General features: G+C 40.2%; 1 protein-coding gene across 2 annotated transcripts in view; it reads right to left on the bottom strand.

Annotated features, from left to right (window-relative positions):
* Window positions 1-15,786, bottom strand: part of ATP8A2 (ATPase phospholipid transporting 8A2) — a 637,783-nt gene that overhangs the window by 461,315 nt on the left and 160,682 nt on the right. For both annotated transcript variants that reach the window (XM_045017301.1, XM_045017311.1), the window contains 5 exons: window positions 14,612-14,739; window positions 13,182-13,259; window positions 9,148-9,236; window positions 8,001-8,045; window positions 3,211-3,286 (listed from right to left, as the gene is read on the bottom strand). In XM_045017301.1, the coding sequence (XP_044873236.1) occupies window positions 3,211-3,286; window positions 8,001-8,045; window positions 9,148-9,236; window positions 13,182-13,259; window positions 14,612-14,739 (416 nt within the window). The remainder of the gene's footprint in view (window positions 1-3,210; window positions 3,287-8,000; window positions 8,046-9,147; window positions 9,237-13,181; window positions 13,260-14,611; window positions 14,740-15,786) is intronic.

Raw genomic sequence — 15,786 nt, 5'->3', positions numbered from 1 at the left:
GAAGATAGTTTGTTTGTTTGTTTGTTTAACAAATTGCCAGCCATTACTGAATATCTGGGGGTTTTTTTAACTGCACATATCAATGAGAAGGAAGTGGAGGAGGAGTGTGGACAATCAGCTTTTTTGAAAATTATTTTTTTTCCTCCCAAGCCACGGCAATTTCTTATTGTTTGTGTGCTGATGAGTGGATAAAGTTTGGGCTGAAGCAGTTATTTCCTGAAAAGTGTCACAATCCCCTGAAGCCTCCTACAGACTGTTAAAAACTGCAGTATATCCGCACCTGTGTGTTTTATTGAGATGAAAGTTTAGAAGTGTAGAAAATGATGTAGTATTTTTTTATGCCTGTGATAAAACAGAACAAAGTCAGGGCATGGGGGCTAGTTCTCAGCTCAGCGTTGTGGGTATTTACTGTGCATGTGTAGTGCTGACAGACCCCAGTCGTGGGCGGGTGGGATGGGACCTCTGGAGCTTAGTGCATGAGCCTCTACCAGCTGAGCTAAAAGCCAACTGGCTGTTAGCTAAGGCTGTAGAGCAGACTCATTTTATCTCTCTCTAAGTGGTCTCAGTGCCATTAGGTGAGACAGCACAGCACACCCAGAAGGTTTTTGGGTTACACATACACAACTCTGAAGTTCCATCAATCGATTTTACCCAGTCTATAAACAGTTTAACATACTCAGCAAACATTATTTTAAGTCCTTGAAAAGTCAGCTACTTCCATTCTAATAAGAATTTAGGGCTTTCTTTCTAAGGAAACAGGCTGTATAATCTCCTTGATGCTGCGGCAAAAAACATCCAATGGAAGCAGCTCTGAAAGGCAAATATGGGCATTCTTTCTTCCCCCAAAACCTAATGAAGAGGTCATGCGGATCCCTCCATATATGTTAAGTGACAGTGAATTTTTTCTCCCAGAAAACATTCTACAGAATATCTCCTTGATTGACAGTCAAAATTGGATTTGTCCATCAGTCAATATTTAGAGTTAGCAATGGACCAAAAGAGCTAAGAAGATGCAGGTGGACAAAAATGTCCCCAGAGGATGTAGAACATTCTCCTGGGATATAAGCTAGACTTGCAACCTTGGGCTGGGAAGTCTGTGTGAAATCAAGGGCTATGCTAATGAGTGAGCACATGTGTATATTTAGTGTTTGTGAAAAGCGATCACAGATTGCTGTAGAGACTAAGGTCCACAAGTTATGCACAAAACATATAGAGCACAGGCAGACAATACAAGCTTCCCCAAAATAATCCATCAGTGTTGCTCAATCCTTAGTTTAAGGGACCACTTCTAAGGCTGAGAGAGTAATTCAGTCTCCCCAATCCATTTGAATTGGCCTTTCCTCAGGGACTACTAATGAAGGCACCAATTAGTGTAAATTGTGGCATCCACCAAACAATGCATTTCTCATAGACCATAGAGCTGCCATCAGATGTTAACTTACACTCATTCCAGACAGATGCCATGTCTACACTACAAAATTAAGTTGATCTAACGTATATCAGCGTACAGCTGCCGCAGTAATTACATCACCTGTGCGTGTCTACACATTGCTCCTTGTGTCAGCAGTGTGTGTCCTCACCAGGAGCATTTGTATTGACTGTACTGTCACTGTGAGGCCCTGTGGAACAGCTCCTGAAAGCCAGTAATTTGGAAATTCAACCTGTGGTCAATGGACCCCTACTATAAAAGTCTTAGACTGAAAACAGACTGAACAGAATTCAACTATAAATGTTGCACATGCTCAGCACAGCATTAGATGCAGCCTGAGAAAGGGCACTAAACTGTGGGCTTCTATGGTAACAACACTTCTGGGTTTTGACCTGTAGGTGGGGGTATTCACATACTTTTGCTTGATCAGAAAAACAATGCCTTTTGTGGGATCTGAAACTTAAATGTTTATAGTCATCTTTTGTGGACCCCTTAGACATAGTCTGCAAACCCCTAGGGAACAAGAGACCACAGGTTGAAAACCACTGATCTAATGAATAAAAATCCGAAGAATGTAAAGATACCCAAACTGGACTGTGGTGATGTGCACGGGACAGGAGCTTTTCTTGATGCAGTTTAATGCAATGCAGAGTAAAGTAAAACAATGTAATATATTCTGCTGGCTGGACTACCTCTCTGATGAACAGATGAAAACTGAAATCTACAAACATCTACAGACTCCATGACAGTATATTATGCCATTGATCATTACTAATTCATTAAACCTTCAAGCATTCACATTATGTTGTAATTATAGTTCTGAAGTATTAGAAGGTGTAAACAGAAGAGAGAGTCATGCAGTTGTGCACAATGTCTCCTTAAAGCTTCTTTTAATAAAAAGATTCCTCACCAAATAATACTTTAAATATTGTATAATTACTAATACTAATCTTGGCACCCATTAGTTTACAAACCCAAACTCTGAGTTAGAGTGGTAGCCATCTCTGAGATCCTAAAGAGAAAGGCAAGGGCCAACATTTTAAAAAATGAATTTCGGTAACTCAATGTTTAGATTTCAGAACTGAGTTTCCACCTGAGGAAAAAAGGCCCCTTCAAGACACCTCCAGTTGGGCACCCAAACCTGGGCCACCTAAAATCACTAGTCACTTTTAAAAGAAGTCTTAGCCTAAGTTCATTTTGTTATTAAACTTCCTCTCACGCAGGTCCATATAAGTTAATTTCAGAGTCTGCCTTTGGGATAGTGCAGTATTTAGTGAGACCTGCAGAAAGCACCATGCTGACAGTATCAAGAACCAATATTACAAGGATCAATACTTCTTTCAATGGAAGTAAATTGTTTCTGATAGCACAATATCTCTGAAAAGTCTAGTATTACTGAACCTATAAAATCTCTCTCAGTGGTTAGGATTTTTACCATCCCATGTTATAAAGCTACACCTGTTAACAGAAACGAGCTGGTACCCATATAAAAGTCACTGTTTGGTCAGAGTTCAACATCAGAGGTAGAACTCCTTCCTCTTTTTTACTCTTCCCCTTTAGTTCTCCATTTCTTCTCCCTTCTCATCTCTACTCAACTACTTTTCTCCCCCACTTCCTTTCTTTAATGCATCTATCCTCTGTAGAATGCACCAGTAGTAGGTGACATGATCATACACACTTGAGCAAATCTGCCAGTGACCTTCCATCCCAGGGAGAGCAGACAGAAAGACCCAGCATATTTTTGAGACATAAGTTAAGTAATATTTGAGAACTAGACTTACATGGTCACTTTCAATATTCTGCAACAGCCTTGGGTCATCAAATTCGCATGATTCACTGGTAGAAGGAGGTAATTGGCTGTGGAGCAAGAAAACGGATTATTACATTTAACACTACAATGGCAACATTTTCTTTTCCATGATTAATATAGACCTCATCAGGAAATATTAAAGGGACAGCATCAACTAAAAAAAGAAAATCACATTACTGTCTAAAAACATATTACCTATTAGTATTACAAGAAGCACCTAATATTATTTTACGTGAAAGGGAGAAGCTGGAAGAAATACTTGTCTTTATTTGCAGTTTATTTTGTTCGTTTTACAGCAATTTGCCTATCAGCATTTTCACTCTTTCTCCTGCATAGTCAGTGCCCCCTGTTTGTGGGTCTTTCACTCATCAACAGAAGAAAGAAAAATGTTTCAAAAAACAGAAAAAATGTGGCTGCAAAACCACAGAAATTGGTAGGAGACACAGGGCAGGTGTAGTATCAAATGTTACTTTTAAATATGTTTGAGATTACTAGATTTTGTTCGAAATGGACTAGATTTAAAGTTGACTGTGTTCCTTTGAATTAGGTAGCTCTGTTTAATTAAAAAGTTTTGATTTAACCATCTCAAAATTTATCATTTCTCTCTCTCAATCTCTACTCCTCTCCATCTATCTTTACTAGAAACAGTCTCTTTTGGGATCTTTCATATCAATAAAACCTGCCTGAACTTTTCAAGTTGTCCTGTAGGCTCATGCTTATGCAGTTGAATGATGCTAATATAGTATAGCAGAACTGCCCAGAACACTTTCAGTAAAGAATCCTCCATGGTGCTGTAAAGCAGAGGCTGGGAAGCACGGTGTTGATTCAAGAAGCAGCATTCCCTCCTCTCTCGTAGGTAACACTGTGTCCTGTGTACTACGGTAGCAGCAAGAGAGGGCACATCAGAGAGATGGAAGGGAGCAATTGCAAGGGGGAGTGGAGAAAAGAAGTGCAAAAAGGTGGTGGAGGGGAAAAAACTTGTAGAGAGAGGGGGAAAAAAGAGGAAAAGATGCAAGAGGAAGGTAAGAAGGAAGAGCAGAGGAAAAGGAGACCATGGCGGACGGGGAAAGAAACAACAAGGAAAGAAATAGTATGTGGGCAAGGAAAAGAGAAAGATGGTGAAATAATGATGGCAAAGAAATGAACAGAGGAGGAAATGGAAGAAAAACAGAAGGAGAGGCAGAGACAGAAAATCCACCCCACCAAAAGTAGCACCTCATGTCAGTTAGACAAGAAGAGCTTCTTCCTTCCTTAGAGGCCACTTCAGGACCTGGGAAGAGGCAGGATCAATAGGGAAACCTAACTCACTTGGCCAATGGTAAGAAAACTTAAATCAAAATGAAACAAAAACTTAAAGGAAAGAGGGAAGAGGCTCAACATTTTTTGGCAGAAAGGGAATTGCATCCCGTTTTCAACTGTTTCCTCGGACAGAAACTCCAATGTACACCTTCCTCATCGCTAACCTATATTTGTCATTCACAGCCAGTGCACACCCTTCCTCTGGCATCTCTTCTTTCCTGCCTCATTTCAATCTAAATCAGTTACAGTGGCAGTGACAGTTCTTGCCTAAAGCTCCCTGCCAGGGTTTTGCCATGAGATCACTCTGGAGGCCTACACAGACTCCTGCCTCCTATTTTTTTTTATTTTTCGATTAAAAAAACCTATTTTAAACAAAAGAAGCCCTCATGTCATCTGCATAGATACTTCCATCCAGACAGTTCTTGATCAGATTGCAAGTTAACATAAGAACATAACAACAGCCATATTGGATCAGACCAAAGGCCCATCTAGCCCAGTATCCTGTCTTCCAACAGTGGCCAATGCCAGGTGCCCCAGAAGGGAAGAACAGAACAGGTAATCAACAAGTGATCCATCCCCTATCGCACATTCACCAGCCTCTGGAAAAAGAGGCTAGGGACACTATCCCTGCCCATCCTGGCTAATAGCCATTGGTGGACCTGTCTTCCATGAATTTATCTAGCTTTTTTAACCCTGTTATAGACTTGGCCTTCACAACATCCTCTGACAAAGAGTTCCACAGGTTGACAGTGCGTTGTGTGAAGAAATACTTCCTTTTGTTTGTTTTAAACCTACTGCCTATTAATTTCATTTGGTGACTCCTAATTTTTGTGTTATGAGAAGGAGTAAATAACACTTCCTTATTTACTTTCTTCACACCAGTCATGATTTTATAGACCTCTATCATATCCCCCCTTAGTCATCTCTTTTCCAAGCTGAAAAGTCCCAGTCTTTTTAATCTCTTCTCATATGGCAGCTATTCCATACCCCTAATCATTTTTGTCGTGCCTTTTCTGAACCTTTTCCAATTCCAATATATCTTTTTTGAGATGGGGAAACCACATCCGCACGCAGTATTCAAAATGTGGGCAAACCATGGATTTATATAGAGGCAACATGATATTTTCTGTCTTATTAGCTATCCCTTTCTTAATGATTTCCACCAATCTGTTAGCTTTTTTGACTGCTGCTGCACAATGAGTGGGTGTTTTCAGAGAACTATCTACAGTGACTCCAAGATCTCTCTCTTGAGTGGTAACAGCTAATTTAGACCCCATCAATTTATATGTATAGTTGGGATTATGTTTTCCAGTTTGCATTACTTTGCATTTATCAACATTGAATTTCATCTGCCATTGTCTTGCCCAGTCACCCAGTTTTGTGAGATCCCTTTGTAGCTCTTTGCAGTCTGCTTTGGACTTAGCTAACTTGAGTAGTTTTGTATCATCTGCAAATTTTGCCACCTCATTATTTACCCCTTTTTCCCAGATCATTTATGAATATGTTGAATAGGTCAGGTCAGGTCCCAGTATAGACCCCGGGGGACATCATTATTTACCTCTCTCCATTCTGAAAACTGACCATTTATTCCTACCCTTTGTTTCCTATCTTTTAACCAGTTACCGATCCACAAGAGGACCTTCCCTCTTATCCCATAGCAGCTTACTTTGCTTAGGAGCCTTTGGTGAGGGACCTTCTCAAAGGCTTTTTTAACAGAATTCTAGTAGATTGGAGAAGCAGTATTTCCCTTTACAAAAACCACATTGATTCTTCCCCAACAAATTATGTTCATCTATGTGTCTGACAGTTCTGTTCTTTACTATTCTGTTCTTTACAGAACAAGAAGCAATGGTCTCAAGTTGCAGTGGGGGAGGTCTAGGTCGGATATTAGGAAAAACTATTTCACTAGTAGGGTGGTGAAGCACTGGAATGGGTTACCTAGGGAGGTGGCGGAATCTCCATCCTTAGAGGTTTTTAAGGTCCAGCTTGACAAAACCCTGGCTGGGATGATTTAGCTGGGGTTGGTCCTGCTTTGAGCAGGGGGTTGGAATAGATGACCTCCTGAGGTCTCTTCCAACCCTAATCTTCTATGATTCTATAGTTTCAACCAGTTTGCCTGGAACTGAAGTCAGGCTTACTGGCCTGTAATTGCAGGGATCACCTCTGGAGCCCTTTTTAAAAATTGGCCTCACATTAGTTATCCTCCAGTCATTTGGTACAGAAGCTGATTTAAACGATAAGTTACAAACCACAGTTAGCAATTCTGCAATTTCACATTTGAGTTCCTTCAGAACTCTTGGGCGAATACCATCTGCTCCTGGGGACTTATTACTGTTTAATACAACGGTTCTCAAACTTTAGCAACCCGAGGACCCCCATTTTGCAGGGGTTGTAAATTGTAAAAATTTTTGCAGACCCCCACCCCCAACCCTCCTCTTCCTGCCCCCAGTCCACGCCTACCCCTGCTCTTCCCTGCTGCTTTCTGCCCCCTTACCGGAGCATGCCCTCTCTCCACTCCTCCCCCTCCCTCCCAGTGCCTCCTGCATGCCAGAAAACAGCTGTTCCCCCGCATTCAGGAGGCATTGGGAGGGAGGGGGGAAGAATTCAAGGAGGGAGAGGGAGGAGGATTTGATCAGCGGGGCCCGCGGAACCCCTGGAGTACCCTCGCAGACCCCAGTTTGAGAAACGCTGGTTTAATACATATTTAATACATAGTTACATATTTAGTACCATTTATAATATATGTGTCCATCACAAAGCTTTGGGGGCCATTCAGAAATTTAAAAACACAATTAGTTTGGAAACACATCAGCTACAATGGCCTGAAGTTCAAGCATTCCCCTAAATTAAGCAGCACAAAGGCTAAATCAAGACTCTTCCCTACTCAGGTAGAGACTTGACACAAAATGAGCGTTTTGTACCATGCTCTGAAGGAAAAGCTCTTTCCCCCTAGTTTGTGATCCCTCTTGCCCGTTCTTTAAAACATATTCACATACCACATTTTATAACAGAACCCACCTCTCCCTTATCCCCTCTGCATTCAGTAAATTTAAGCCTCTGGGGAAGATTCACTACTCCTGCACCTATGGAGGGAGCTGTACTATAAGGAAGCTTCACTCCAATTGTGGCTGTGGCTTCACGGGCCACATGGGGAGTAGCACTGAGTTAACATCTCCCACCCAGCTTGATCCACTCACTCCCACGTCAGCTTCTACCCACTTTGGGGGCTCTACCGACTGGCCGCAGGGCCTCAGGCAAAATCTAAGTTCCACCTCTGCACCCTAACTGTAAGTGGACACAGCCATGTGGGGCAGACAACTTAGAAGTGACTATATCCCTTGGGCTTTTCCATTTTGGCTCTAAACTTTGGACAAACAATAATCTTTCATTTATATGTGTTAGATATGTGTTAGCTGTCTTCCTTTGTATAGTCTCAAACTAGTTCCAGTCAATGATTATTACCTAAAGTCTTCTGATGAACGTTCTCTTTCCAACTCTGGAAAGTGACTAAAAGAAGGAAAAAATGCATAGTTATTGGCTAGTTTGATAAAAGAAAGGGAGTACATGACAACATAGAGCTAAGCGGTTAAAAAAAATCAGGTTTGAAACACCAATACCCTGGAAACATGTTCATCAACTTGTAGCAGAGATTTAACCCTCCTCCTTCCAAAGACTTAAATTAAATACCATGCAACGTACCCTGAAAGGCTATTTTGGATGGGACCTTAAATACTGAAGACACTTCCTGCTTTCCATCGACATTAAAGGATAGATTTTTAAGGAATCAGAATGCTAGGGACATGCCCCCAAATACTCTAGTAACGGTAGGTCTAATTTGTACAAGCAGTTACCATGACAACACGTGCAAATGGCCAGATAGAGAATTGATTTCAAATGGGGCAATTCATGTACCTTCACAAGAGCTTTACAAACTGGCAGACCTCGTAAAGTATAACTAATTTTTTAGCAGAGGCAAAACAGAAGAAATTAAAGACATATGTACTTTATGTTATAAAAACGTGGCCACAGAAGGTTCCATACTGGGGATTATGCAGCCCTGCACAGGTTCCCAGGAGCTAGAAACCAAATTGATTCTTTGTATTAAAAATAAACAAACCCAATGGATTTAAAGCAGACAGCATAAAAATGAGAAGTAGTTGCCCTTTCTGGGGGAGTGTTACCAGACAAAAGAATGAAGAATTGGTCACTAAATATGAACTATGGGCTAAATCCTAGTTCAGCTGAAGTCAATGATTTTAGTTGGATAAGGTCTTGACCCAACATTTGGTTCCCCTAAGGAAAACCCTATGATGAAAGGCCTGAAACTCATTTAGCACCACTTGTTTCACTCTATCCAATTAGGTAAGAGGAAGAGGAGAACACCTTATTCAAACAAACCTTTCCACCATCACATTTAAATTATTTCAACCTTTGCATTCCATAATTAATGCTGCAGGAGAAACTAACAATTTATTTTATGGGCACAAAAATGAATTTCTATTAATACAACCGAACAGTTAAATTTAATTTTATTACAGAACAGAATACCAATTTGCAGAATTAATAAAATTAATTATTAAGCTATGGAGTTTATAGAAATAGTACCTACCCGTATGTCACTCCAGCAATACTGCATTTCTTGAAGTTCATAATATTGCATGTTAGAGTGCCTGTTTTATCAGAAAACAGGTATTTTACCTAGAATACAAATGAAACAATTGTAGCAAGTTCACAAGATTAACTTGCATAGAAGCACAGTCCAAACAAAAGGAAAATACACATTAAATCAGAAAAAAAAATCACAAGAAAGTATGCATGTTTAGGAAATACAGCAGTACAGGCCAATGCAAACTTGTTGCAGTTTGTCAGAGATGATTAGTTCTATCTTACAAAGCTACAGGCAAATTCCCAGGAAAAATATTTAAAATAAGAGTTAATATTGGTAATATAGTTCCTCTAAAAACAAGTAAGGACCCAATCCTGAGTGGGTATAAATTGTCAGAACTTCACTATAATCAGTGGAGCTGTGCTGATTTACACTAGCTGAAGATATAGCGCTAGAAGTTTAAATGAACAAAATGCTAAAAAAAAAGTGTCTGTAAATTCTCAGTTAAGGATCCAACACCAATTTTAATTAAAAAAAATTCTGCATGAGGTCCTGTGAACTGCAAATCCATCCATCACTTACAGGCTGGAGACCAGTACCTCCTCACATTCTTGCTTTGAATCAGAGACCAAGAAGTCCCATTGCTCATTTTCCACATATCTGACAGATATTTACCCGAGTCTTGTTTGTTACTTGGCTATGGAAGGCTCACTGACACCCATCCACACCTTCAATACCACCTGGAGATCCCACTGTACTCCACCAGCCCTCCAGATGTGTGTTAACGTCCCTAACTTCCATACACAAGCCAGGCATTCACCTCTACACCTTTACAATAAGGGTATTAATTCCCTTTAAAGATATAACCTGAAAGGGTCATACCTTCATACAACAAAAGTCTTATGCTGTTGTGACTCACATTCAACAAGGCAAACTTAAGTTTCTTTCACAGGAACTTGGCCCTGGATCCTTAACACAATTTCCAGATTTTTGAACACTTCCTTATTTTGTTATTTTAATTTTCCTATGAATCTTGTTTTAAGAAAGATCTATTCTCAGCCTTAACTCTATTTTAGCAATGCTTTTTGTACTAGGATTTCCTTTAGGTTTATTTAAAAGTAATGTACCAATCCTTTTATACTTATCTTCATGAAGCCTCAAAAGGGGCCTCTAGAACAGACCTGGGCTAATAATGAAAATACATTCATTGTATTAATAAAATTTCATATAATTTACATTTCTTGACTCTTCAAGAATTATCATGAAATATATTAAAAATTATTCCACAGATATTACCTGATCAGCCCTAGTTATATGCTCAGCAATTACAACTTGTACCTTACGTAACCCTCTTTGGCTTTGAACAATTTAATTGGTAAAGTAAACATTAGAAAGTAGAGCCAGTCCATTGAACAAATTTTTATGGAATTCTAGTACAGAAGACACATTTGTAGATAAGTCAAACTGTTGATTTAAACAAATTATAAAAATGTTCCTAAGAAGAAAAAAGCATTCATAGAAATGGAGGGCTGGAAGAGACCACAACAAGTCAGCTAGTCCATCCTCCCACACTGAGGCAGGATTAAGTAACCCTAGACTATCTCTGACAGGTGTTTTCTAACCTGTTGTTAAAAATCTCCAGTGACTGCAATTCCACAACCTACCTACATAACCTGGTCATTTTTTGAAGATCCACAACTCAAAATTTACTTGTTCACTCAGCTAAACATGAAGGTCTACATTTTCAAACATGATTAGTGATTTGGGTGTCTCAATTTTTGAGTGCCCAACTTGAGTCAGCTAATGGGGGCTTAAATTTGGAGAATAGACATTCAAAGCCTTCTGTAAACTGGTGTCTCGAATGCATATATCTCAGGGTGGGTAGTCAAAAGCTGAGACACTCAAAGTTTTATGTCGGTGAGGTTGCCTAAAACTCGGCTTCAAATGGAAACTGTCTTCCAACCCAGTAAAAAGCGACAAAGAGTCCTGTGGCACATTATAGACTAGCAGATGTATTGGAGTATAAGCTTTCGTGGGTGACGAAGTGGGTATTCACCCAAGAAAGCTTATGCTCCAATACGTCTGTTAGTCTATAAGGTGCCACAGCGCTCTTTGTCGCTTTTTACAGATCCGGACTAACACAGCTACCCCTCTGATACTTCTAACCCAGTGTAACTCCTAATATATTCAGCACTGATAATCATTTTAGACAGAGGGATATTTATGATCCAGCTATCAAATTGAAAATACAAAAAAAACAAGACAAGTTATCTAGTTACCTCAAGCAAATGATAATAAAATCAATGACTGATGGATACATTAAGATATATGTAAATTAGATTCATGCTAGCCTAATTACACTGTATGTTTCATTAAGAGATATGAAAGCCCTGAGGATCCAAAGGATTCCAGATTAAAATCAGAATTTCCACTATTCTAATTCTTGGCCTGGAGGAAAGACCGGTCTTACTCTAAGAAGGAAAAACAATGTCAACCAATCTGTTAAAAACTGTGCTTTCAGTAAATCTGTTATGCAGAAGCCTAGGACTCTGCTGGGAAAGGGCTTTAGAAAAAAAGGTCCATTATAAATTTTCAATGTACAGATTTGGCATGTTAAAAAGTAGATAATGAATATACATATCTAACAGTGATCATCATTTTTTAATGTTACAATAGAAATTCTGCCTGTAAGGTCTCCACATTTTCTGGAATTTTATTTTGGGAAAGTTGATTGGGAAGTTCCTTAACTCTGAAAAATATTCTATTTGTTACTCGGAATTGTACAGAAAAGTTCTGAGCAACCACACATATTTTAGACTTTAACTAGAACAGGTTGAGATATTGTTAATTATTATTATCACTAATTATTTGTATTATCATTGCACTGAGGAGCTCTAGTCATGGACCAGGACCCCAATGTGCTAGTTCCTGTACAAACACAAGAAAACAGATGGTCCCTGCCCTGAAGGGCTTACAATAAATGCTCCTGTAAGAATGCAAGTGTAATGACTCCACAGGGTTCAAACCTGGACCAGCAAGGTTCATGGAAGCAGCTTCATGCCAGCTCTTCACTTGGCAGTTACTGGCAACAGCTTACCTGAGATCAATGAAGCCCAGCCCCTGTGGGAGGCGCCATCCCTGAGGCCGGATTGGTGGAGTCCTAGAGCTGCTGATTGGCCTACTGACCCTACTTAACCCAACAGCAGGACCAGGAGGCCATCTGAACAAGTGGGCTCTGCCTTGCTTTAGACTATGGCCTTGTGCTTCCTGCTATCAGCTCCTACTACCTGCTTATGCTTCCCTGGCTTGATCTCTTGGCATTCTGACCTGCCTTTACTCGGGGCATCTGACTTGTGGTTTCTGACCTTCAGTTTGTTGCCTACCTCTGACCCACTGGTATCCTGACTTGACCTGTCTCTTGTTCTGATCACCAGTTTGTCTCCTGCTTCTGACCTCCCAGTATTCCAAACCAATTGATTCTTGACTCCTGTCTTGTGACTGTGGACTCTGGCTCCTACTATTAGGTTTGGCTGCCCACGACCCAACCGTGACAGTGACTTGCTCTTCATCCAGTTCAGGAATGACTCAATTGGATGAAGAGAGATTCACTAATGTCTTTCTATTTTCCTTGTTGCAGAATAAAGAGTACAACATTTGCACCTGGTGTTATAGGGAGTTGGAAGGTACAGCTAGGATTTAATGAACAATTTAATCAGAGATCCAGAATTCTGAATTAGAATGAAAGCTTTGGGATAAAATCATGCATCTACTGACCTGAGATAAAAAGTCACCATCTTTCTACAAAGAAATGCTGTTGTTCAACTGCAAGTTATGGTGCTTGATGCAGGAATTACCAGGTGAAATTCTACGGTCTGCGTTACACAGGAGGTGGAACTAAGATGAGCATAATGACTCCTTCTGGCATTAAATCTATGAATCTTTCATCTCTAGCAAATACTCTGCCCAGAGGTCATGTGTTTCATGTGTTTCTCCTAAGTTATATGACAAGTACAATATTCCCAATGAGGATCTCTCACCTGCCCAAGCTCCTCATTAAGGTTTGAAGTTCTGGCCATTGCAGGTGTATCTGTTTCTTGATAATACATATCTATGTCCTGAAAGAAAAATGAAAACAGACCTAAGATATACAGTTTAATCAACAGTTTAAGTCTCTTCAGGCAATATACTGCATTTGCTGCCCACATGACTTACAGCCACGCCAATGGGAGTGCTGCTGTAGAACAAAAGCAGAATATGGTCCCTTGGAGAACAACAGTTTGTCTCTCAAATGTATCTGTGTATTAGACATCTTGAAAATGACACCTATTAAAAAACATTGGCATTTCCTTTGCTGCACGTTCAGCTCAATGCACAAAAAGGGTCAGGAGTCTTAACACAGGGAAAATTCTTTTACGGGATATCAATAATTCTACCCAGAAGACAAATAGTTAAAAGTCACTAAACTACTGTAGTCCAGACCTCACTTCTAAACAGAAAAACTGCTCACCTATACTACAACCAGTTCTGTTTATATCATTGCATTTAATTGGAATACATTGCAAAAATAGCTACTGCATGTGCCAGTAATCCGAGAAGCAATTTTCCAGATGACTCAGCTTGGAAATGATTCAGTTATACTCACATAAAAATCTCATAGGCAAAATAAATGTAACTTCATCTGGGATTATCTTTTTTTAGGGGTCTTCTTCTACAGCCACGTTGAAGCCCTGAGGTTGTACACACGCACACACCCAGGCAGATGCACATGATACATTTCCCCCAACTTTACACCCTCCAGGCACATCACAGCCATCATCTTTATGCCCAAGGGGACTGAACGGGAATCCATATGAAAACTACCACTTCAGTTCCTTACCTGACCAGTGACGTCACTATTTAGTGACATTAGCCACTCCCAACCTGCACTCTGTGGACAAACATTGCAGCTCAAGCACCACCAGAGTGAAAGTGACCTGACCATGTTTTACTTTCACAGTGGCCCCTAGGGTTCTGAATAGGATAACTGAAAAAATGACAAGATACTGGTGCTTTTTCACTCTGCTGAATCTTAGGAAACCTCTGAGTTGCAGAAGAGTCACTACAACTGTTTGCCAAAAGGCTCAGGAAGATGACACTACCTGTTCACACTCATTTCGTGTTCAGAAGGCTTTCCTAGCAACCAAAAGCGCTAAAAGATATTTTTTTCTAATGGAAGCTTAGAAACTGCAGAAGTGGATGGCACTCATGCATGAAACCTTTCTACAGGCAAGTGGTGTTTTCAAGCCCTGGTAGCATGGACCAGTAAACTGGCATTGAACAGATTCACTGAACTATTAACTGGTCTTGCCAAAGGCAGTAACTAAAGAGACACTGACAAAAAGGTGACAAATTTAATTTTAAGGGTTTTACACCAATGTGACATTCAAAACCACAATTTATTAACCAACTTTTTGTTCTTGCTACTTACCCAGTTTATAAAAAGAGCCTGAGTAAACTTGACGACTTCCAGGGTCACCAGAAGACTGATGGGAATGAGGTTGTTGTACAAGATTATGAATGTCAGCAGATTGTATCCAAAATTGACATAGAGCTCTTCTGTGGACCAAAGGTATAGGATAAGGTCACTAACAAGGCACGTGTTTGTATTCAATCATCTATGCATTTTTACAGTGTTAATACTGTGGAGAGTTCCCATTTTAAACCAATGGCATACATAGATGAACATCTGTTTTCTCTCTGCAAAACAGACCTTTTCAGTTTGTTGACTTTATTCAATTTATTGAAAAGGGCTAAATTGTGCCTACTCTCATGTGGGTAGGTGAGGGCTCAAGGCATTTTCCTTCTACCTTGTGCCCGTACACAGGAGCCAAACAAAATCTTGCTTCTTGCTTTCATGGCACACAAGATTCCAGTGCAGAAAGCAATGCTAGCAATGGGTAGGGCAAAACTGAATCCAGGTCATGGCCCTGCCCCACTCCACTCCTGCCAGCATGCTTCATTCTGTTGAAGGTTGTAGACAATGCTGTTTGTGTGCACTCCTGGACACCATGGTCCTTATCCTGATCTCACTTACACCAGTACAAATTCAGGACAAACTCCAGTTAACTTTCTGCAAATCAATGTAAAAAATGGTTCAATGGAGATCAGAATCAAGCCCATTCTGACTGCCTCAGATACAATGCCCCCAGGAGTTGTCACGGTGCACAGAACTTCTTTATCCCAGTTCCCCTGCCATAACAAGTGCTCAGATAGCATGGTGTAAGAACCTGAATAGAATAAAATAGAACTGAAAAGTGAAAATCTCACCCAATGTGTTGTTTTTAAAGATGATAAACAAAAGAAGACTTTTTACCTAAAATGTCTAAATATGGGACAGAAGTTATTTTCTACATCAATAAAAGATCGGAGCTGGTTTGAAATTCTCCCAATTGTGTAACAAAATATTCATATATGACGGGGCTGCTGGCAGGGCATCTGCTGTAAGACCTCCTGAATTTGCTCCCCCCTACTTGATCCAAAATAGCCTGAATCTGGTGACCTTCCAGGCACACTGCAAAACACTTCTGTCTGAGGGCACTTTGGGGAAGGGCTGAGGATAGTCTTCCCAGAGCGACAAAGAGGTGAAGAGGTGGCTGACTGGCA

This window comes from Mauremys mutica, chromosome 1, assembly GCF_020497125.1.
Source record: "Mauremys mutica isolate MM-2020 ecotype Southern chromosome 1, ASM2049712v1, whole genome shotgun sequence".
In the NCBI taxonomy this organism is placed as follows: Eukaryota; Metazoa; Chordata; order Testudines; family Geoemydidae; genus Mauremys; species Mauremys mutica.
Note: the sequence above shows the minus strand (reverse complement) of the source record. Positions and strands in the feature narration are given on the sequence as shown.